The sequence below is a fragment of the Protopterus annectens genome, chromosome 1.part1, assembly GCF_019279795.1.
Source record: "Protopterus annectens isolate FY-2018-M chromosome 1.part1, PAN1.0, whole genome shotgun sequence".
Lineage (NCBI taxonomy): Eukaryota > Metazoa > Chordata > Ceratodontiformes > Protopteridae > Protopterus > Protopterus annectens.
This window is the reverse complement of record NC_056726.1, coordinates 598,497,715-598,523,435: the sequence shown is the minus strand read 5'-3', so window position 1 is coordinate 598,523,435 and position 25,721 is coordinate 598,497,715. Positions and strand designations below refer to the sequence as shown.

Below are 25,721 nucleotides of genomic sequence, written 5' to 3'. Positions count from 1 at the left end.
GATGACCTGAGAACGGGCCACACCCTGCTCCAATGAGCCCACCTCCAGAGTAGGAGCCGCGTGAGGACTTGAAACTACCAGGACCACAGGAAACGTAGACAGAGCTGTAGAAAAAAACTGGAGCCGATCCAAGGATCCCAGAGCCAGCAGCCAAGTCACAGTCCTGTGGGTGGGTTGGCTCTGACAGAGCTGTCAACCACAGAGTCGGTTCCAGAGCCGAGATGAGGTTCACCATTGGCACCAGAGTAGTTGGCACTGGGAATGTCGAAGTCGAGGTTTCCAAGACCTGTGGAGAGGTTGAAGGAGGAACATGAGAGGGAGTTATTGGAGAGTAAACCTCGGCTCCTAATGGCAGATAGGTCCTAGATGGGGCAGGAAGACCTTTGCCTGCCAAGAGCTGATCCACTACTCTGACTACATCAAGCTCTGAAAGGCTCGTGGTGGAATGGACAGCCATCCTTGAGGTAAATTCTGCTCTTTCAATGAATGGGGTTAATTACTAACCCAAGAAGGGGTCTATGGATGGGGAGTACTGAGTCCTGGGGTATACTCTCGACCTTAGGCACCGTGATCAGCTGACCAATTTGTTTTGCTGGGGAGGAATTAACCGGTAAGGGGGAAACTACTGTTGGTGCCGAGAGGGTCACTGGTACCGATAAAAGGGTCGGTGCTGTAGTGATTTTTATAGGTTCAATGGTCGTCGGCACCATGGGGAAAGTTACAGGCTTCGGTGTCAGAACAGCAGTGGGTGTCAATTTTGGCATCTTAGGCCTCAGTTCCGAGTGATGAGTTGGGACCTGACCGTTAGTAGATTTAGACTCATGAGTTTTAGGAGATGCCAGAACAGAGTGACTCCTTTTCTTTGACTCTTTTTTGGGAGCCTTAGATGTCTCCACCTCAGACAAAGCCTCACTATAAGGGCATTTTAACATCCCCCTGAGGATAAGTTTATTGCACCTCTCTGCAAGGGTTCAAGCGCTAAAACCCTTGCAGAGTTCACACGGTGGTTGAATTTCTAAACGTGGCACCCCCAAACAATAAACACAAGTAAGATGTCCATCCGAATTGGGCATCTTTCTGACGCATTCCTTGCACTTCTTGAAACCAGTAGTTCACTTATGCTTCTCTGTCATCTTTAAAAAAATACCCTAGAAGGCACCCGCACAGACACAAACTTACTCACACACACAAGAAGCAACGAAAAAACAGAGTAAAGATTTTCCTTTTTTTAAAGGTTGTACCAGTAATGGTAGTTAGAGAAAAATACCCATGAAGGGTAAAGGGAAGAGGGGGGGGGGCAGAATATCAACAATGGTATTTAAAAGATTTACCAGAGGTAAAAGGAAGGGAGGGGCCTATACCAACAATGGTATTTAAAATATTTACCAGAGGTAAAAGGGAAGGCAGGGGCCTATACCAACAATCGGCAAGTCAAATATTTTACCCGCCAAGTTAGAAAGGGAAGATAAGCACTCACACACAAAAAACAGAGCAGTGACAACAAATATCAAGTAAGTAAGTTAAGAACTAAAGGGAGCAATTATATATATATATATATATATATATATATATATATATATATATATATATATATATATATATATATTAGCACTTAGCTGAGAGCACGGCTGACTCGTACTAAATTCTACGCAGCAAATGAGATCTGAGGGGAAGGGAAGAGAATGGGTAGCTTTGGCTTGAGAGTTTCTGGCTAGCGTGAGCTTGATATAACGGAGTCGGTTCTGAGGATTGGAACGAAGACCCAACAGTCAAGAATGAATGAAGATTGACAACATCAGATTGGAAGTTTCTCCTTATTTAGGAAAAGGAGCAAAAAGTGAAAAGGAAAGATGGATGCTACATTAAATGGCAAAGGAAACCTAAAATACATACAATAATCTACTATGGAGATGGTAAGAGAATTATGTAGAGAAAATGTATGAAAAAAGATATAGATGGGCAAGAAGAATGGAAATTGAAAAAATCTGAAACAATAAATACATACTTTTTCTAGAAAACAATATAACAATAGAAGAAACTGAGAATGTAATAAAAAAAGGTAAGAATGAATCAGCAGCAGGTCTGGAAAGTATAAGTTATTAATATTTTAAGAAATGAAAGTTTTTCTTAAATATTAAATGAATGGATGAATAAAGGTATAATGAAAGAAGCCATATGGTGGAGTGATGACATTTAAATGGGAAAAAAATGAAAGAAAAGACAAAAAGTGGGGGAAATTGGGAGGCCTATACCACTCAGGAATACTGACTATAAATACTTATTTGAATACTATAAAAAATGATGGCGAAAACACTGGTTGAGGTAGTAGGAGAAAAGACCTATGCTATAAAAGTAATTCAGGTGAAACGAACAATTAAAGTGAAAGCAGTAGTTGATACTGAAAGAAATTATAGTAGTGCGACTGGCAACCTGTGACACAGCTAAAGCATTTAATAAAATAAGCCATAAAATAATGTGTCAGATTTTAGAGGGATGTGGTATATAGGAGAAAAATATATTAATGTAATAAAGAAATGCTATGAAAATTCATGGCTGTAAGTTAAATGGACGTATAGGAAAAAATAAGTATTATGAGAGAAGCAAACGAGATCCAATGAGTAAGTACTTATTTTTATTAGTAATGAATGCTTTAATACATACATGTATGTATAAAATGCAGGAGGCAAGATGGAAGGAAATGATGTATTATTAATATGTACGATACCTACATTCTCAGTCACTACCTTGCTTCACAGAGCAGAGCCTGCAGTCACTACAAAAGACCTCGACATTGCAGGAGCTCTGTCACCAGGCCCTACACCTACAAGCTTACTGAGAATTTTGTCATTGTTTAATAGTCTGCATTCACTACAGCTGACTTCAATATTGCAGGAGCTCGGCCACAAAGCCCTACATCTACAAACTTGCTGAGAATTTTGTCACTGTTTAATATGAGCATAATTATCATGAAGAACGTTGCTGTGTATTAAGCAGTTAAATGCATTTCCTGCTCTGTGACTGAAATTCTCTGTGAAATAGTCTTCGCACTCTAAGGACATGTTACAAAGTTGGCCACTGTCTCCTTTTGCTTGACCAGTAGACTGCACTGCATATACCAGTTATTTAGTCTCAGGAAATGACAGACAACCTGTTTTACTCCCATCTCTTTGCTAATTACTTTGTTCTAGCTATAAACTTATTGCTCTCACTTACAAATTAACCTGAGAGTGGTAAGACTGCTACACTTGGCTTTGCTCTCATATCCCCAATGCCCATCCGCCCCCTCTTACTCTAATATTATACTTCTTACACACATATTTCACTTGAGACTCTTACTCCAAAACCCTTCTCAAATGACCTTACTAATTCTACACATATATTTGTTTCTTGTTTCCTGCTTTCCTATCTCTATTTAATTTATAGCCTCACTCCCAATTATCTTTCTCCCTCCCATACTGCTTTGCACTACATCCATTTATAATCACAAATAACCCAAGTAACATCTATTTATTCCACATTACATCTTTTTCTTTTCCCAAATAAATCTCCATTTCTTCTTATTTTGACTATATCTATTTACTCTAGCCTTTAATACCCCACTATTCCTTACTTTCCAGAGAAGATACCTGTACAACCTACCTTTCTTCTTTTATAGAGAATACTTCTCTTCTTACCTATCATCTTCCAGCTCTCAGAATCCTCCATCAATGAATCTCCTACTGTCCTTCAGTTTCTTGTTTCCTTCTTCATTGCTACTTGCCCACTATCTGACATCTATAAAACATAGAACCTGTACTTGATTATACTAGTTTTCAGCTTATACTCTATACTTCTCCTACTGTGCCACTTTTCATCCTATCATGACTCAATAATATCTCACAACATCTCTACAAATCTGTCTCAACCTGCTATCCATGCTTTCTCCTTACACTCTCCACACACTCCACCAAACACCTATTTAATATTGCCCCTCACCTCTACTCCAATATAGCCTGATTAATTGCACTTCAACTCAAACCAAAACAAAACAAAAGTGCAAGAATGCACTCCAAAAAAACAAAAACAAATATGTGTAACTCCACAATATACAAAAATGCTTCTAGGAGGAGAAATACACCCTAATCCTGACCTCACTTATAGCAATGAAGACAAAGGTAATCTCTCCCACACACTTTATATCCCAACAACAGCCAATACCCAACCCTAGTGATCTAATTTTTGCTGCAGTAAATGTTAGAAGTATAAGAAATAAAACTGCTGAACTACATGCCTGGATCACCCAACATAAGCCTGATGTTCTCACTGTAACTGAAACTTGGCTTAAGCCCAGCATTAACGACTCCCAAATTGTACCCCTGACTATAACATCACCTGTAATGACCATCTAAACAGGAAAGGTGGTGGCACTGCTTTAATACGTCCCAGTACTTACATTTCCCCTTACAGCAAACCAATATCAAAATTCAGTCAGCACAACTCCTTACTGCTTTCCTCAAAATAAACAGTTATAAATAAATATGTATTACTGTCCTTTACATCCTTCCTGGGGAAAATATAGCTATACTGGAAGATATCCTACACTGGATATCCATAACACTTCCACAAGAAAAAATATTACTAGGTGATGTAAATGTCAGTTGGTTGGACATAAATTCTAACTCTTCTACATCTAGCATTAAATTACGTGGTTTCGCACAAGTAGTTAATAGTGCCACTCATTATAGCAAGACATCAAATTATCTATTAGACTGGATCCTAGTATCAGATCCTAGCAAATACTCCACCACAGGTACAATGTCAGACTCTCTCAGTGATTATCTCCCAACTTATATGACTAAACATCTCACAAAACCAGTTAAACAGCATACATAACATTTCCAAGTTTAATCCAGAAATGCTCATTACTACACAATCATCTATTAACTGGAACGTCCTAAAAATCCTCCCCTTAGATGATGCTGTAATTGAATTCAATACAACTTTTCTAAATATCCTAAACAGCCTTGCACCACCTATGCAATCTAGATATCCAAAGAGAGTATAATGCTAATACAGGACAGAGGAAAAGCATGGAAAGAATGGCAAAAATATAAAACATCGCAATATCTTGAAAACTTCAGGATTCTTTGCAATTGGACTAAAAAGTAAATAAATGAAGACAAAAACTATACTACAATAACATTCAGAATAATACTAAACACAATCCTACAAAATTCTGGACATCCATTAAAGAAATCTTACATCCCAGCCAAAAATTCAACCCAAACTCTTTTCCAGATAACTCACCACTTGAAAATGCAATACAGTTCACTCTTATTTTATAGATAGTGCAGCATCTCTAAAAAAGTATTCCTCAACAACTAATCCCAACCCTGTCCAACAAGCCACATATCACCATATCCACTTTCACCTTCAAACCTGTGCCCACAGCTTATATAAAACTACTTTTAAACAAACTGTGGTCTTCTTCGGCTGATGACCTTCCAAGCGAGTACCTAAAAATAGCAGTCAATAGCATTACTTACCCTGTCTCAATAGGTCAGTCCAGGAACACAATATTTTCTCTCTCTCTGGAAACAGTCACACATTGTCCCTTTGCAAAAAGGATGAAATTCAACATACATTAATAACTTTAGACCTATAGCAATTTGATATTCCCTTGCCAAAATACTTGAAAAATGTATTCAAAAACAACTGCTAGACTATCTCCTGCAGGAAAAACTCATATCCCCTACACAACATGGCTTCTGTCCTTCCCAAAGTACTAGCACTGCCCTTCTTACCTATATAGATACGGTCGATAAAGCTAGAGATAATAGCAAACTAGTCTCTTCCTTATTTCTAGACTTGTCTACAGACTGATACAGTTTCTCACAACAAACTTCTACTTCAAATGTTCTCACTAGGTCTCTCGCAGCCCACCCTTCTGTGGTTCAAAAGCTACATATCCAACAGTTAGTCAGTAAAATGGCAGTCCAAGCTCTCACCTTACTTCTCAGTCACAACCGGTGTACCATAAGGCTCTATCCTTGGTCCCCTCCTCTAACATTTTCACCAGCACCCCTATACTTCCACACAACAGGGCACCCTAATACAATACTCAAATGATTCCACTCTCACTTGCATATCTAACAACATGGTACACCCCAAAAAAATACTCAGGAAGCTTTAACAGCCACTGAAACACAACTCATGCTCCACCCAAAAAAAAAAGATCAAAACTACTACTTTTTTTCCCAGAAATCCCTCTCTCATGAAAAAACAAAATTTAAAGTCCTCTCTCGATAATACAACCTTTGAAGTCAATTCATAGCAAACTATTGGGGTGCTAGTGGATGATATTGTTACATTTGACCTGCATATACAAAACTGCATAAGAAAAACTCATCAAAATCTAGGAATCCTTTAGAGAACTAAAAACTTTCTCACTGACACAACTAAAACTACACTTAACCACTACTTACCTCCTCACCACTCTTCTTTATGGTGCTCTTATCCTTACTAACCCCCATGTTTCACAAAAACTTTAACGATGCTATAACAAAGTTGCTAAATTTGCAGCACACAGCCCTTTCAGTACCCACCAGTGACAAGTGGAGTACCACAGGGTTCAGCCCTGGGTTCTCTCCTATTTGGTATCTACTTCTCTGAAGTACAGGCTAACACAGAAGGTCTTTGGCTAACTAAATTCGGAGATGACTGCAAACTAGGAGCCATAATTGAAACTCCTAATGATGTGGACATCCTACAAAAGGGCCTCACTGAGACAGATGCTTGGTGTCAAAGACATGGTCTCAAGCTCAATGCCAAAAAGTGCATTGTCATCCCCTTTGGTAAAAATTCTGTACCCATGAACTACCACATAGGCGGTAGTCTACTTAACACCAAAAGTGTAATAAGAGACCTTGGGACACAGGTGGACAGTAGTCTCTCCTTTTATAATCACAACGACAAAGTGGTCTTGAAATCCTTCTACGTGGCACATCTCATCATAAAAGGTTTCTCATCCAGAAAAAAAAGAGGTCATTGTTCCCCTCTACTCATCACTCATTAGACCCATTATAGAGTACAACACCCCTTTTGGTATGTACCTCACAAGACATCTACAACAACTGGAAAGGCCGCAAAAATACCTCACAAAGAGGATTACTGGCCTCAAACAGATGCCTTACTCAGACCATCTCAAAAAACTCCAGCTTTACTCCGTTGCATATCGCCTACTCAGAGGTGATCTCTGCCTAACATACAAAGCTATGTCAAACCCAGAGCTGTTGGACATGCTCCACTTAAAGAAATCCCAATCCCTCAGAGCTACACACTCTAGGGATCTAAACCTTGTCACCACAATAAACAGAACATGCTGGAGGGATAGATTTCTGTCCCAGAGACTTCCCATACTCTGGAACAGACTACCTATCTATGTCAAACAGAGCTCCTCATTAGCACTCTTCAAGAAAAATCTTGATGATTGGATGGGTAATAGGAAATTCACCATGGGGATCACTTCTGTGGTTCTGCTTGACAGGGGCACAGGAAAATAATTTTCTTGGGTGGCGAAAGCCAGGGTACATTTTTGGCTAGGCTTGTATAGGCCCTAGGGCCAATAGCCTAGTACCTACCTATGAACCACCACTGTATTAGCACTGAAAAGCCTAAACTGGTTAGAACCGTCACATCAACTAACATATAGACAACTTCTTGCCACCTATAAAATTATCCAGCATCCATTTGCCTGTCCAGCACTAAAAAGAAATTCTACACAACTATGTTCTCAGTCAGTCACTGCATATCAGTGATCAAAATTGACCTGTCTGTCTATAGACCTAGCAAATCTGCTGGGCACTGTCTGTACTCGTATAAGGTTGCTAAGGCCTGGAACTCCTTGCCTATCTCCATCAGGTCTATACCCTCCCTCCCATCTTTCAAAATCACTCTGAAAGACTTCCTAGCTAAAATCTGGCTCTGTTCTTGCTCAAAACCAGGATAAACTATATCCCTAAATGTGAGCAAGTACCTTTGTATTACGTATGCCTCCTTACTCTCTCTTTTCCTATTATTTCCTTACTGCTACCTAATTCTTTTCCCTGACTTTCTCTCTAAATATACTATAAGCCTCGTTTTCCCTCACTTCATGTTGCAATTCTGTTTGTATTAGGCTAACTTACCTTTAATTTCTCTACAAACTGTACACAATTTATCCAAATATTAAATGTTCCCAAGTCACACACCACTGGATTCGAGGTGGGGGGTGGGGGTGTTGCCTACATTGTAATTTGCAGGGGCTACCTCTTTTCCAAAGGGGACAACAATTCACTTTTCTGAATTTAGTTTTAGAGCATGGCTTAGGCACCAGTTATAACGCAGACAAATGCAAATTACAAAATAGCCAGCATTCCCCTAAGCTCAAAACCAGTTGTGCATGACTTGGCAACACAAGTTGATAGCTGTCTGCATTTCGATTACCATGTGTCCACAGCGGTAAGGAAAGCCTTTTATGTTGCACACTTCATAAGTATGGGCATCACATCCAAGACCAAGGATGTTATAACTGCTCTGTACTCCACCCTCAGACCACTAACAGAGTACCTTTTGCATGCACCTCACCAGACACCTGCAGCAGCTGGAGAGACCACAGAGGTTCCTAACCAACATAATTCAGAGACTCCAAAACATGACCTACATGGAGAGACTGAAAGCCCTGTTGCTGTACTCTGTGTCCTACAGGCTGCTGAGAGGCGACCTGCTCCTGGCCTACAGAGCAGTCCCTGACTCTGTCCTAATGGAAATGCTGCACATCCTTAAATCAAATGGGACAGGAGTCACTCACTCCAGAGATCTCAACCTAGCCTGTGACTTAAACAAAACATGCTGGAGAGACAGATACAGTACGTCTCCCAGAGACTGCCACTTTTCTGGAATAGACTCCCAACTGACATTAAGCAGTGCTCCCCAATGACCCTATTTAAGCACAACCTGAACAACTGAATGGGAGACTGTAAATTCACCCCTGTAGTGACCTATGTTCCTTGTAGACAGGGGCAGCTGGTGCTGATCACAGATTCACTCTGCAAACAATCAAACCATCTAACAATGGTCAGTTAGGGAACACGAGTATTACATGGCCAGGCTTGTAAAAGCCCTAGGGACACTAGCCTAGTAATCTACTATGAACCTATAAATGATGGTCATATACCTTGTATTGATTGTTAACCAATGTTTTTATGTTATGCCTAATTTGTTATAATTATTTTCAGATGTTTTTGTTTTATTTTGAAGACTGTATAATTATTTTTCTTAAACTGTTTTGTAATAATTTGGAGCTTTTCTCCCCAGGCCTCCACTGAAAATGGGCTTCTTACCCCATCAAACTTTCCTGGTAATCAAATGTCAATAAACAAATAAATAAAATAAATATGCAGTTATTTAGTTTTAATAACAAAATACAATGGATGGATAAGTGAGATTGTAACAAGGATCAAAAAGCTGTTCAAAACTGTTCTGCAGTTAAATAAAATGAAGTGTAAGGAATTTGATGAGATAAAAATATATGGAATTTATTTCACAAGAAAGGAAATAAAGATTTTGGGAGTGATATTTGGTGAGTATGAAAGTATAATAGTCAATGGAGAGAGATACTGGAACAAATAAAAAATGCTAGCTTGGTGGGAAAAATATATTTACCAAACTGTATTCATCATTTCATATTGTCACATGTTGAAATAGTAGATTTATTGGGAATACATCTGTTTCCCACTCAAATGGCAAAAGAATTATTACTGGTAAAACCAGTGATAATTTATAATAAAAAGAAGGTGGTTTGAATTTAAAAAAATCCAGTGGTACATTTAGCATCTGCACATTTATTTTGGAAAATGAACAGTAAAAGAAAGACAAAAAGAAATGACAGGTAATATATTATATGAAAAATATAAAAATGTATGGGAAGAAAACCCTGGGAAAAGACTAGAAAAAATACAGGATGGACAAAAAAAACAAACAAGAGAATAAAATTCAATTATTAAAAAAACAAGTTTGAGGTTGATGGGAAAGGAAAATAATGCTATAATATGATTTTAGAAATTTTGTTTTCTATAACCATGGAAGGAATTAAAAGGAAGATGGAAAAAAGGCAATACAAGGCCAAAGAAAAAGATTTGAACATTTTTATGAAGCAGAGGATTTTTTTTGTGGAGAATTTTGTTAGGCAAGTTACCAAATGAAATATAATATAAAACATAAGGTGATGGTGGAAAAAAATGTGTTGACTGTACATTTATGGTACTGAAAATAACATAAATGAGTTATCATTGTCTAGACAGTTCAGCTACCCTTACACAGACCCATTCACATTTTTATACATCTTTCTTAAATATCCTATGTTGTTAATTTTGGTGCTATACTCAGGTATGGATCTTTTTTGACTGCGGAGCTGAATGATGACGAAGATCTTCTACGCTCCATTCAGCCAAAAGTGTGCAACTGTGTGGCTATGATGTGTTAAGTATAAAGCTTTCTCATTACAGACACTGAATGACTTAACTTGCCATTTGTGAAGTCTGGTGTCACCTTATGATAGTAAAGTAATTTTCTGATTGACAGGTACTTTCCTGTATTGGATCTTATAGCTGGAGTGAGTAAAACAGACTTAAGCCTTATAGCATCCTACATCAGGAGGCAAAGGATAATGGTCTACATGGTATTTGACTAGCTCTGACATTTTACTACTGGGTTAATGTATCATGGTATTATAGTCTCATACGTAAACCTTGTTATTCCCCTGGAGGAAGGGTTATGCCTTTCTGTTTGACAACAGTTAACAGCGATGGACCTAGGGGCTCTGCTAGAAAGTTACTGGAATAACTGGAATTGTGCTAGCATGCATTTTCTGAAGGATATAAAGTCTAAACTCAAATGTATTTCATTATTTAGTGACTTAAATCCTCAATGATTTGCCAGAAAAACACAAATTTTATGGAGGAACAGACCATGCAATTCAAAAATGTGGAGATTTGGTGAAAATCAGGACAGTTGAGAGGTACACTGCTATTCATTGTTTAGGGAAGAGCTCACCCAAAACTACCCTTCAAAAGATGATTACAATTCAAATAGGATTAAAACTATGAAGACAAAGATGATTCAGTCTACTGCTAAGGGACGTTTTTCACATAACTGTACCTTCTTATAATTAAGAGTCATCCTGACCGTTAGGCATTGAACAAATTAATATTTGTCCACCATGGCTTATCTTTTTTCCACATGATCTTTAAGTGATGCAATTTGAGACAGGCCATGGTTCAAGGTCATTCTACGTAATTCAGCCACTGATTTGCAGCACTTCCATATTTCATCAGCTTGAGGACAGAAGTTTCCAGTTTCTGGAATTTCTGACTAGTTAGCTCTTGAAATATCTATTTTCATCACTGGACAAATCACTTCCATCATATCCCATCGTGACAAATACTCCATAGGCAAAGGTGGCTAGAATGGCAAAAGTAAAGCGCTCACAGCACCCTCTTAACCATCAGTTCATATTGAGGCCACTGCCTTAAGCTTGGGAAAAGGCTACTTTTAGGTGTACCCCAATTTTCATACAGAAATTATGCTACTCCTCACATCAACTGCAGCAAACCTCAGAAAGAATAACTAATAATTATACTGGTGCTCGGAGTATCAGGAAATGTAGTTATATCACCTTAAGCTGACTTGGGACCTGGTAGGATACTATGTTGTTTATAAGCTATACCTGGATATAATATGAATAACTGCAATGTCTCAAAGGACAAGGATACCCAATGAATTTAATGGCCAATATACTAAGCTTATTAGCAGGGCCAGTAGAATATTGTGTTAACACAAAATGGAGATATATTTCAAAAAAACTGTAGAAAAAATGCAGGCTTCAGCACACCAGCCCACTACCTCCTAACAGTTCTTTATACTATAAGCTGCAGTTATTAACCATGTAGCAGATTTAACAGAGATGTGCTGCCACCATACCTCTCAACCTCAAATCATAAAAAATCTGAACAAAGGTACACGAAAAATAGGTACAAATCTGTATGCGGATTAACATAAAACTTGCAAACATAATTATGTAACCCCACCCACTATGGTGAACTTGTCAGATACAGACATTTAAACACAAATTGAAGAACACACAAAATATTGCACACAAAATAAACAAAATAGTGTTTTATTTAAATTAATATTTAAACTTGTATCAAACTTTGAACTTGTGCAAACTGCAAAACTAAAATACAATTTTCTTTTATAAAAATAAAATTAACTGCTTCAGCCATTTACAGTCAGAAAATAAATGAGCTGGATTTAAACAGAGGAAATCAGCAGATAGGTAGATTTACATACTGAGCACTTTTTGGCAAATGCAACCAGTTCTTTCAGAGCAGAGAAGTGTAGCAATTAATTGAATTCAAATAACTGTAATAATATATGGGTTTAGCTAACACCAGTAGTACATTCAATATAATATCTACAAAGATAATCATTATGAAACAATATTTTCTATGGAAAATATTTAAGCAATCTATTACAGAACTATCTATACAAAACATTACCTTTGAAACACTTACATTTAGGCTCCTGAACTAACATAGCCTTTAGTTGTTTTTCAAAAAGGATTATCTACAAATAAAGTGCCTGTTGCCCTTGAAGAATAAATTGTCTATGTTACATTAAAAAAATAAAAAAAACTAGTAATATTGCAATAGGGAATGGATGGCAAACTAATAACAGGTTCATAGGTACCTACGTATCTCCGTCAAGGAGGACTTGCTCAGGACTGCAGCATCCGCCTCTTTAAAAGTACAACACAATACAATATCGGCAATCCATCTACATAGTGTGGGAGTAGAATCCACAGCCTTCTGCATCAAAAGCAAGTAATCTACCTGTTGTGCTACTAACAACAAAAACAGACTTGGCATAAGCAGCAATAAACTTATCTCCACCTGAAGAACTATGCAGCACAAGAAATCTGGAAAAAGCCAAAATTTATTGGGGGGACAAAGGCCCAAAACCAGGGACACATTTTAAACACTGCTTATATAATCTTAGAATGTATTGTGTTACCATGTGTTTCCTGAAAGATAGAAAGACTGAAACTTAGATGGCTATCATTAGTTGGTGAATTCAGTTCTGACTGGTTTTGCAAAAAAAAAAAAAAAAACACAAATTTTAAGAGGAACATGCCAAAAGTAAGAGCCAAACATTCCAGACATTCTGTGAAACAAACAGATGCCATATAGAAGGCTCAGCACTAAGCCATGTGGTACACTACTGGTAACATTTTTCCTTCAGAACTGGTGTCTGTGACTCTAATCGCATAGGATCTGTCAGTCAAACATTTAAATGTACTACATAAGCACTATCCACAGCTTTTGTGACTTTTTCAAAGAAATTAACGAGGTTAGTGATGAAAGCCCTTCTTTAGACAAAGCAGAATTGATGAGGGTCCTCAGTTAGCAGATTTTCAAAGTCCAGATTAATGAGGTCTGAGATAATATGTTCCATACTTTTCATGTGAGGATAGTGAGAAAATGGTTTTATAGTTACCAATGTCTGTGTTTGGGCCTTCCTTTTCCAGGCTTCAGGAATGTAATTAGCGAACAGGCTTAGATCAAAGAGGTTAAAGAGGAACTGCAGGCAGGTCTGGGAACCTCATATGTTTCCTGGGCCCATGATTGAAGTGTTCTTACTTTTTGAGAAAGTTGACAGTACTTAATTAAATAGGGGTAGTAACTGTGCAGTAGAAGTAACTATAGATGGAGAAAATTTTTCTCTCAATTTGACACCTGGGATATTAGCTATTTTCTTCGAGTCCGCATATGTAATATTATTGTGGACTAGTTCTGAACATTGATCAGTGTTAAGTTTTTAACATTCTGACATAGTTAAAGAAGACTCAGAGTTATGTTTGATTTTTAGGGTCTATTTTAAGTTCATATTCAATTGCGGAAGTTTGCATCACCCTTCAGTTTATCTTTACTCTGGTAATTGGTTCATAACACCTATGCCCATTTCCACTCTCAAAGAATAACAGTCAAGCAGGATTCTATTCTTGAGTTATCTACCTGTTATGGAAGAACTACCATCTGGTGAATGGTGTTTCTTTAAATGCAATTTTTTCAGTTCCAGCTTCTAGAATTGTGAAGTCCCTAAATGCTGTTGAATTTACCAAGTTGCACAGTAAATTTGCAGTTGAGCGAATGTTTTTTTCTTGTTTAAAGGATATTCCTCTTTTCACCACAAGTTTATGATTACAGAGTTAGTTTACATAAATAAGAGCAGTAAAGCTATCTGTGTGATGGCTATAGGGTGTCTTGCCTAGCACTATACTGGAAACTGCAAGGACAGTGGTTTTCTACAGAAAGAACCATGGAAGAGTTGTAACTCCTCCAGTTATATCTGACATGTTGCAACTTCTTCCATTTCACACTACAGCTTTGGCAGGGAAATCATTTTTATCTTACTCTGCAATGCATGCCACTTTCTACTAGACTGATTTAAAAAGAACTACTAAAGAGAAGTGGGTGCACACAATTTGAGGCTACTTAACTGGTACTGTCATAGCCTGCCACTTTTAGTGATTCAGAAATGGAGTTTGGGTATGTCTATACGAAAAAGTACATTTTGCACTTCACAGAAACAGAGCTCCTCTAAGCACATACTAACTCAAATGAAATAGACAATGTACAGCCTGCCACACAAGTTCTTAAATGCAGTGTACACTGATCTTTACACAGTGCACATCCAAGGCCTCTAAACATCAATGCCAGGGAGTGCATGGCATAACTACTAAGTTTTCATTCAGGTACTGCATCTTAAACACATTACAGTATAGGGGAAACCTAGCAATTACCTCTGTATAATTTTATGAAAAAAATGAATTTATAAATCAAGTCAGTACACTGCTGCTCACCAGGCAACAACATTTAGCAATAGCACATGTATCATTTAAGTGAAAAAACTGAACACAAAAAAAAACTACCCAAAACAATGACACAAGCACAGCCTTCTTGAAACTTATCAGAATCAAGCTAGCTGATGTGTTTCTATATATTTTATGACTGCCCCAAAAACAAGTAAGGATTGACTGCATCTAGCTCTTCTGAACAAATTTTGTGTTTCAATAACTGACTGATCATCTAAATTTCCCACATATTTAAATTAAAATATTTTCAATATGCATTTATTACAGGAAAATCTCCATACTCTCGCGGCCAAGGATTGAAATGTGGTGGTCTCATCACTGATTCTATCTGACACTGGAAATTTTGCCTGTTTTAACTCAGGGTTCCATATGAGTAGAATCTCTAACAAACAGCCACAAATTATTAAACCAAGCATAGAATAATATGTTGTAAGTGATGGCTTAATAAGGATGTTTCTTGTTAAAAAATGGGTAGGACTTGAATAATTCATGTAATGTGGCTGAGGTTATATGGCATGTACAGCTATACATGTGAAGTATAATATTTATTAATACAATTTTATTACTTTTTGCATAAATGTAAATTTGCCTATGTCAAGTGATAATCCAGTAAAGAAGTTTAAAAAAACACTCACTATGGCTCTTCTAAATACTGTTACAACTTGTTGCAATATTTGGCTAGTGCTATAAATTACAAAAATGTTGATTTTGTGTAAAGAGTGTTGGAAATGTGGAAAAACTGCAGCTACAAATTTCCATATCTTTCCATAACTTGTCAGTTATTAGTGCCTACAATCAGAAAGGACAGAAAATAAATAACCATATACATATTGACTCATAGACTGCTACCACCATTTCATCCAAACTAGCACTTTCCTGGTGTTGTCTCTGTTACGTTTGTGGTAAGAATCACGTAGGAGTTATGAAAATGAGTGTCTTCTTCCAGCAGCACACTAGCAAAATGTAAGTAACGGCTTCAAATGCACATCAGTATCTATTATGATTCAGTTAGCATATATTCTACTACAGATTTGTTGTGGTACCACAATTCTGTTCCCCCAACACTGGCAAACTAAAAATGGCTTCCAATGTCTGTTCTGCATCCGTTACATGTACCTAATGTTACTCCTGCACTATCATGCTGTTAAGCACCTTTGAATAAGCTCAACTTTTTCTGTTATTTCTTAAGAAATATTTCACAGAAGTGTTTCCTTTAATTCTCTTCTTACTTACCTAATAAAGTTGTTTGCATGAACCCTGGGAATAATAACAAATGCTGGAGATGCGCTAAAGATGGGGTGCATACGTCTGTACAATTTCTGGCCTTGAACCTCTACTAGAATGTGGTAGCAAACACCTGCCAGTCAGGACTGGGGTGGGCCACTACAGCTGAACACAAGTAGTAAGTTATTTGGAGTGTCTACTCTAGTGATGATCCCTTTTGTCGAAGTGTCATTATTTTGGAAATTATTTCCCATGAATGGATAACTAGAGCAAAGACGTTGGTAACCCCTCCCACAGAGAATGAGTGCAGGAATTTTTTGAATAAATATTTCATGATTGAAATCTTAATCAGAATTCAAAAGTGGCATCAAATAATGCCTTTTTGCAGTGAGGTTTGTGGGAACAATTAAGGGAATTCCTACAAACGTTATAAGTAGTGCTGTTTCTAACTGGTTAGAAACAGTTCTGTTTGTCTTCTCTATAATGCAGCAAAGGCTATATTACAGAAATACATTTAACACTTTACTTGATTACATGCCCAGCTAGGGTGTTTATTGCTTCTCTAGCTCCTTTGAATTCCTGCTCTACTCCTCTCTCGCCTTTTGCCTTTTATCCAGTACAAGATTTTAAGAATTTGTATAGGAAATAAAAAAAGAAACCGCATAATTGTACATGACACTTCACCAACCTGACAGCATCAATGAAATCCTTTTCTTCTCCATGCAGGGACAACTGTTCAACACATTCTAAGTCTGGAGCTTGCTGCATATCATTTAAGGTACAGAACGATGCCACCCTCTGATCTAAAATGAAAAATAAAGAATACACCATCTAAAAGTATGTCTTAATGGACTGTAAACAACACAAACTTAACAACAGCATTCCAAACTTCTCAGCACTAAAAGCAAAGCTAGTGGCATTCACTGAGTGTAGTTTGCTGCCTTGCTGGGCCCAAATGCTTCAGCTGTGAAACAAACACTCAACAAACATTAAAAAACTACTACAACCAGCCTGCATTCAAACATTAACATCCACAGGCAAACCCAAACAAAATATTTTTACAGAAGTCAGAGAAGTCAAGCAAATTCCTTTTGATTAGTTACGTGGTGCAAATAAAACTGATTATTTTGTTAAACCCAACAAAACAGAAAACTAGAGGCCCTAGGGAATATGAATGTTTTTTTTTTAAATAACTGCATCATCATGCAAGCATGCAAAGGCAGAGAAGAAACAAACAAAAAAACAATAAAATAAAATAAAAAAAAAACAGAAAACTGTCAAATCCTTGGATAATATAAACCATTCACCTAAACAGCGTGTGTGATGGCAGACAGGTCCAATATCTTCATCTGAGTCAAGACCTGAAATCAAATTTAGAGTTTTCCTAAGAACACAAGTTCTTACTGGAGTCTGACAACTGAAAACTTCTGGTATCATTAGTCCTGCCTCAAGGCCTTGGTATTAATTTAGTTTCTTGGTATCTCACACAATAAACTATACAGTAGTAAACTGATAACATGCACAATGTTGAATTGCCTGGTACCAAATGAGGACCTGCTAGATTAGATCACAGTAATATGGAAAATGTTGGTAATATGCTTAAGTCCAAAACAATTAATTACTGTCAAAACCAATTTATTCTTGATTTTTTACCATGACATCTGAGTTTTTAGAATTTTATAAAATCAGTGCTTGCACAATGCAAACCAATGCAGTTAGCTAGCAACTTTCATTCTCAACTGCCTTCATGTCAGATATGATAAAGAAGTTTTGTCTTACCATAACGTTCTATCTGTACTGTCGATCTTCACTAATCTTTGACTGTGGGCTCTGTTTCGAGTGTGAGAACAGACTCGGCTGTTATTCCAGCTTGCGTCTTCCAAAAAACTCTCGAGACAAGCTTTACCAATAATGCTCCTCACAAATCACCTCAGATCGAGTTTGCAAACAATAGTGACAGACAAGAAATAAAGGATCAGAGGCCATATATATGTGTTTCTCTCAGTAAGACAATCTTTGGAGAGATCCGATCCACCAAGAGATTTAAGGCAGGGGGATGGAGGGGGGAATGCAAGGATTAGGGAAGATCGACAACACAGACAGAACGTTATAGTACGACATAACTTCTTTATCTGATCATGTCAATTTTCACTTAATCCTTGACTGTGGGACAGAGTCCCCAGCTACCTGAATCTTGGAGGTCTCACGGAAGAATATTCCTGAGCACCATCGAGCCAAAAGATGCATGTCCTCTAGAGACCAGATCCTGCTTGTAATGCATAATAAATGTATGATACGATGCCCATGTCACAGCTGCACAAATATCATCTAAAGAAGCTCTGGCATGGAAAACTGCCAAAGCTGCTATTGCTCTAGTTGGATGGGCTTTTACAGGACTTGTAGGTGCATACTCTCTTTTTGTTATAGGCAAAGGTCATACAGTCTTGTACGCCATTTAGCTAAAGTAACCTTAGAGACTTGGCTTCCCAAAGTGAATGAAGAAAAGGAAATAAATAGCTGATCAGATTTTCTGATTTCCTTTGTTCTGTGAAGACAGAAACATAACTGTCTGTGCACATCTATTAAGTGCAGACGGTACTCCCCTTTACTGGAGAAGTTGGGAAAAAAAGACTGGAAGTTGCATAGTCTGATTGATATTTGACTCGGAGACAACCTTTGGTAGGAAGGCGGGATTTGTTCTCAGGGAGACCATGTCCTTATGAAAGATTAGATAGGGAGGTTTGCAGGATAAGACCTGAATTTCAGATATTCTTCTAGCAGAAGTGATAGCTATCAAGAATAAAGTTTTCCAAGAGAAAAACTTCAAGTCACAAGTGCCGGTAGGTTCAAAAGAATAACAAATAGGACACTGAAGTACCACATTCAAATCCCATGGTACAGAAGGTTCTTTATATGGAGGTCTGAGCATTAAGGTTCCTTTCAAAAAGGCTTTGCAGAGTTTATGGGACATAAGGGATGAACCACTTAAACCAATATAATAGAGATTGCGGCAAGATGCACTTGAATAGTAGAGATTGATGCTCCTATTTCAAAGAGTAAAGACAAACTCCAGAACTCTATAAATAGGTGCAAAATATGGGTCACAATTAAGATCTAACGACCACTTAGAAAACTTTAGCCACTTGTTAAGGTACAATTTTCTTGTTGAACGTTTGTGGTGGGCTAGAATAATGTGTTGGAATGGGGGAGTAAGAGAAGAGTGCCTGGCAATCATGGGAACTGGAGAAGCCACGCAGTGAGCTTGAGATGCTGAAGATTCAGATGAAGCAGCCCCTGTGGGTGGGACACTAGGTCTGGAGATGGGTCCAGTATCCAAGGTTTCCAAAGCAGATGAGGCCACTGGAAGGGAAAACAGACCTGTCAAGGCCAAGATGGGGCAATGAGACTTATTCTGTTCTTTGACCTGTTGGCTTTCTTTAGAAACTGGCATATTAGAAGGATCGGGGGAAAGGCGTACAATAGACAGGGGGGGGAATAATCGTGAAGGACAGCATCTCTGGGTGACTTGGGGAGAATTAGAGCTAAGTAACTGCTGCACTTGTTGGTCGGAGGAGATGCGAACAGGTCACAGCAAAGTTGGCCCCAGTGGCTGAATATCTTTTCTGACACCAACGGATTAAGAGACCACTAGTGAAGCATGAGGATAGTTCTGCTCAATTTGTCCGCGATCAAGTTGGAACTACCCGAAATGTGCATTGCTACTAGAAAGCGGTCTGACGATATTGCCATACTCTGAGCGCTTCTCGAAAAAGCGGGTAAGATCTGGTTCCTCCTTGCTTGTTGATGTACCATATTACTAACATATTGTCTATCTGAATCACAATTGTTCCCAAGGGGAGGGTTTCTTGAAATGCCTGCAATGCTAAAAGCACTGCTCTCATCTCTAGAATGCGGATATGCAAATTGGCCTCCAGCTGGGACCCAAGTGCCTTCGACTGTCTTTCCCAGATAATGACCACCCCACCCTATCTGGGACACGTCTGTGGTCACTATGGTTTGGGGTTGATGAAGGACAAAGGGATGGCCCGACAAGATTTTGTTGGAATGGTGCCACCAACTGAGCTCTTCCTTGCATCGACTGGTGATCACAACCAGATGGGACATTGGCTGATTCAGAAAGGACCACTGAGAATCCAGAAGCCATTGAAGAATTTGCATGTGGTATCTCGCCAGAGAGACTAGAGTGATAGAGGCTGTCATTGACCCTAGAGTTTGTAGAAGGAGCCTTGCTCTTTACTTTCTTGCAGTGAATAATCTGGCTGATTTGTGATCTTATCTTTTCTAGGAAAGAGAGACAATTCTGGTGATTGTATCGAGCATGGCTCCAATGAATGCCAACTGCTAAGATGGTTATGAATGGGATGTTTCCTAGTTTATAGTGATTCCTAAGGTGAAACAAAGGAGAAGAGTATAATCTCGTGCCTTTACGAGTTGAGGCCTGGTGGGAGCTGTAAGGAGCCAGTCGTCTAGATATGGAAACACTAGGAATTATTAGCAATCTGAAGTGAGCTGCTACCACTGCTATGCATTTGGTGAACTCTATGGGGGTCTGTGGTGAGACCAAAAGTGCCCTGAACTGATAGTGACTGCCTCCTAGCCAAAAGCCCAGGAAGCTTCTGGACCACTTGTCTATTTTTATATGGTGATACACATCCTGAAGATCTATTGAGCACATCCATTCATCTTTTTCCAGAAACGAAAAAATAGACTGAACTAACACCATCCAGAATTTGGTTTGCTGAACTGATTTGTTCAACTGACTGACATCCAAAATTGGTCTCCAGTCCCTTGTTTTCTTTGGCACTAAAACAAATCTTTAGTAAATCCTGGATCCTCTCTGGTCTGCTGGGAATGCTTGAATGAATCTTGTTGAGCAAGACTTTCTAAGACTGCTGCATCCCTTTGACTGGGTGGAATGTCAGGGTTCTTCTTAGCCTTTTTGGATCTCTTAAAAAGGGAATATTGTAACCTCTGGTTATAATCCTTTGCACCTAACTAACTGTCCACTGTTATCCTTAGCCAGGCAGATTACTGCAGAGACACTTGCCCCCGGACTGCCTCCAGAGGAAGGCAATCAGGCCTCCTTTCAGAAGCGTTGATAGGAATTACCAGGGAAAGAATCCCTGGAACCCTGATTCTGCGGGCCACTTATGACTCTTGCACGGTGTCTTCCATTGCTACTCCCCCCCCCCTCTTCCCCAGGGAAAACTGTTGCCACATGAGTCCTGGAAAGCCCCTTGGAATTTCTTGAACCATAGCTTCCCACTCCTCTGGTTCCTGGAACAGGGCCGTTGAGGAGTGGAAAAGCATATGCGCATGGCAGAAAGGGTCTTCCCATCTTTCTCACATCTGGCCAGAGTGTCCTTAACTTTGGGACCAAACAGGGATATTCCGTCAAATGGAGTGCTGACGAAAGAAGACTTACATGGCTCCGTAAAAATCACATAAGCACGTCCAGGCGTGTCTCCTGATGGCTATGCCTGAACCCGCTGCCCTAATCATCCCTTCGGCCACATGTTCAATTAGCCTCATGGATGAGTCAGAAATGGATTCTAGGGTGGTGAGCTGAGAAGCCACTTTGTCTCAAACTCCTTCAGCTACTGCTCCTGCAAGAGTGTCTGATAGTTCTTTAATCAGATCTCTTTGAAGCCTGGTAAAATGTGCCATGTAATTCAAGGACCTAAGAGCAAAAGTTACAGTGTACAAGTACTTTTCAAATGTATCCATAGTCCTAGGCTCTTTGTTAGGACGACGGGTAGTGGGACTTTTGACAACAAGTTCCTTCTTAGTGGCTGCCGCTACCACCATGGTGTCCACAGGAATTCCCTTGGCCCAGTGTAGCTGACCATGAAGAGCTGAAAGGATACCATCTGGTCTCTTTGGAATCAGCTCAATAGTCAGGTAACTCCAGGCCCACTTAGCAATCAACTTAATGAGATTGTCAGCAGGAGGAGAGATCCAAGAGGTAGAGGGCAGGGCATGAAAAGCCTTTAGGTATACCGATTCCTCTGAGGAAGACTGGAGGGAAGTCCAGCCACCCCCTCTGTTTAAGGATCTCCAGGATGTCCCAGAAGGAAACATCTTCAGGGGGTGATTTAGGGGAACCTTCCCCGTCATCAAAAATGGTATCTTCTGTGTAGGACTGTGTAGGACTCTTGCGGGGAGTCCAAGTGGTTATTCTTGCACTTACTCTTAGATGGTACCTCTTTGGTGGGGTGTTCCGGAGACGTATTCAAAAAAGTCATAACCACTGTGATTTGATCCTGAGTCTTTTGTGCTCTCTGTCCCAGAAAAGAGACTGGTGGAAGCTCCGGTCAGAGGGGGAAAGGCAAGATGTTTGGTCCGACAGGGGAGGCACAGACAGTCCACAATGGACAAGGCCCTCACCATGGCCTAGAAGGCAGGAACCCCTGCAGAGGGATGGGAGCCTGGGACTGAAACAGACTCCTTCGGACCATGGTCCCACCCTACAATGAGGCCGCCTCCAAAGCCAGAGTTGAGCTTACATATGCAAAAGAGCCGAAGGGAATGGAGGGCTCGGAAAGGATCGAAGTCTACCCCTAACCCTTGGAACTGGCAATGAAGCCTCGATCCCAAGAGGTCTTTGGAGCCAACAAACCCGAAGAGCTCAAGTTAGCTATCAGTGGCAGAGAAGGGGCTCTGACCATCACCGACCCAGTCAAAGTCGGGAAGGTCGATTCCAGGGGATCCAACAGCTCTGCTGGAGTCGAAGGAGAAATAAAAGCTGGAATGGAAGAAGGCAAGGTTCCCGAGCTAGCACTGCTAGGAACAGTAGAAGGGGGCAATCCACCAGTCTCATGACATTGGATCTGGTTAGACTTTTTGTGGATCAGACTGAAGGAGATCTTGGTGGAAGTTTCTCCAAAAAAGGACTGGGAGGACGCTCCATAAAAGGATCCACTGAAGGTGAACATCTGGTGCGTAGTAAAGTTCTAAATGAAAGCTCCTTTGGTTCCATGGTTTTGGTCGGCATCGAAGGAGGAGGAGATCATTCCATAACTGACATCAGTGTCGAAGTAGTTGGTGCAGAAACAGATGAAGTCTTTTCAGAAACAGGTACCGATGGTACCAAATATTGAGTCACTTGACCCATCATTTCTGAGAAGACTCTAGGAACAGTGGGAGCCTTGGCCATTTTACTTGTCAGTTCCGAAGAACAGTGTCAGAAATGACTAAATTATTTTCTCTGTCTTACTTGAGGAAGAAGAAGGTCAGCTTGCCTATGTTTTGGGACGAAATAAGGCCTCTTCAAAGTCTGATTTAAGAAGACCCTTCAGAATAAGTTTATTTCTGCAGTCAAGTAAAGTCCTATGGCTAAAACTATGGCAAATTGCACAGCCCTCTTGTAAATGTATTACTCCAAAACAACAGACACAGAGTGTGTGTCTGAATCAGGAAGCTTTCTCTGTGTCCCTTTAATAGGCTTGTCTACCATGACAAAAGAAAGGCCCCACACACACACACAGGCTGGTACTAGGCTATCTGCCCTAGGGTCTATACAAGCCTAGCCATAACAACTTCCTGGATATTTCTTCCGAAACTATTTACTCCCCTGGACCCCTGTCTAGCAGGGTGACTGACATGATCCCCGGGGTGAATTTCCTTTCTCCCATCCAATCGTCAAGGTTCCTTTTGAAGAGGGCCAGAGGCGCTCTGCTTGGCATGTATGGAGAGTCTATTTCAGAGTCTGGGGAGTCTCTGGGTCAGCATGTTTTGTTTATTGTGATGAGAAGATTTAGATCCCTGAAGCTTGTGGCTCTGAAGGATTGGGATTTCTTTAAGTGTAGTATTGTCCAGTAGCTCTGGGTTTGACATGGCCTTGTATGTTAAGCAGAGATCGCCTCTGAGTAGACGATATGCGACAGAGTATAGCTGGAGTTTTTTAAAGCGGTCAGCATAGGGCAACTGGTTTAGGCCTGTGATTCCTTTAGTGAGGTATTTCTGCGGCCTTTCCAGTTGTTGCAGATGTTTTGAGAGGTACATACCAAATGGGGCATTGTATTCTATAATGGGTCTAATGAAGGATGAGTACAGTGGGACAATGACCTCCTTTTTTCTGGATGAAAAGCCCTTAGTGATGAGGTGCGTCACATAGAAGGATATCCTGACTGTTCTGGCAATGTGATTATCGAAGGTGAGACCACTGTTCACCTCTGTCCCAAAGTCTCTTATCACACTTTCGGTGTTTAGTGTACTGCCACCTATGTGGTAATTCACAGGTACAAGTTTTTTCCCAAATGGGATAACTATACATTTCTTGGCACTGAGCTTGAGCCCATGGCTCTGGCACCAAGCATCGGTTTCTGTAAGGCCCTCTTGTAGAGTATCCACATCATTTGGGGCTTCAATAATGGCTCCCAGTTTGCAGTCATCTGCGAACTTTGTCAGCCAGAGTCCCTTATTGTTGGCCTGTACTTCAGAGAAGTAGATGCCAAACAAGAGCAGTCCCAGGACTGAACCCTGAGGTACTCCACTTGGCTGGAACTGGATTTGGAGTCAGCTACTTTTACAGTGTGGGTTCTGTCAGTAAGCCAGTTGGCAACCCATCAAGTGACGTAAGGATTAATGCCCAGCTTAGTACGTTTATCTATGATTTCAGAGTGGGGGATGGTGTCAAAGGCCTTGGTGAGGTCCAGATAGGCTGTGTGGACAGCCTTACCCTCGTCCACTGCTCTGGAGATTGATTACAAGTCGTCAATCAGGTTCAGGAGACAAGACTGGCCCTTCACGAACCCAAACTGCGTGGGGTCCAGTGTTTGAAGGTTGCCAATGTCTCTGTTTATAAGTTTCATGATAATATGTTCCATGGCCTTGCAAATCAGCCTCGTCAGACTGATGGGGTGGTAGTTCCTGAGATCCAAGGTGGATCCCCCCTTGTGGAGTGGGATAACTGTAGCTGTGCACCACTCAGTGGGCACAGAGCCTGAAGTGCGGGTACGATTAAACATGACACTTAGGTGAGGTGCCAGCTCATTTTGTAGTTCATGTAGTACACAGCCCAGGATGTCATCTGATCCCATGGATGCTGTATTCTCAACTTTGGAGAGTACATTTTTACCTGTGTGGCCATTATTACCAGAATTTGGCAATCTTCCAGTATTGAGATGGGCCATTTAGGGGGTGAAGTTGGCACTGAATCAATCTGCCAGGATATTGGCAATATTCTTGCGATAAGTATATTTAATGCCATTCTGTTGTAGCTCAGAAAAGATCTGAGCATTGCCATTTAGATTCTTGACAAACTTACAGAATGCCTTGTGGTTGTCTTTGGAATCTTTGGCAATTTTATTTTCGTAACTAGCTTTGGAAGATTTTATGAGGGATCTCAGCTTCTTACTGAGGCTGGTAAGGGAGTTTTTTGCATCCTGGGATTTTCCTCTCTTCTGCAACAGTTTCTTCCTTTTGTTGTAAAGTTTGTTTATGGCAGGGGACCACTAGATTGGCTTCCTTTTTTGGAGGAGAGCATCTTGGTTCTATTTTGGGATGGCACGATACATGCAAGTGT

The 25,721-nt window shown here is 39.8% G+C and overlaps 1 protein-coding gene across 1 annotated transcript in view; it reads right to left on the bottom strand.

The window, feature by feature from the left end:
• Window positions 1-25,721, bottom strand: part of SIPA1L2 (signal induced proliferation associated 1 like 2) — a 2,064,602-nt gene that overhangs the window by 172,359 nt on the left and 1,866,522 nt on the right. The window contains exons 19-20 of the mRNA XM_044087172.1: window positions 17,482-17,535; window positions 16,863-16,977 (exon numbers count right to left, since the gene is read on the bottom strand). Coding sequence (XP_043943107.1) covers window positions 16,863-16,977; window positions 17,482-17,535 — 169 coding nt within the window. The remainder of the gene's footprint in view (window positions 1-16,862; window positions 16,978-17,481; window positions 17,536-25,721) is intronic.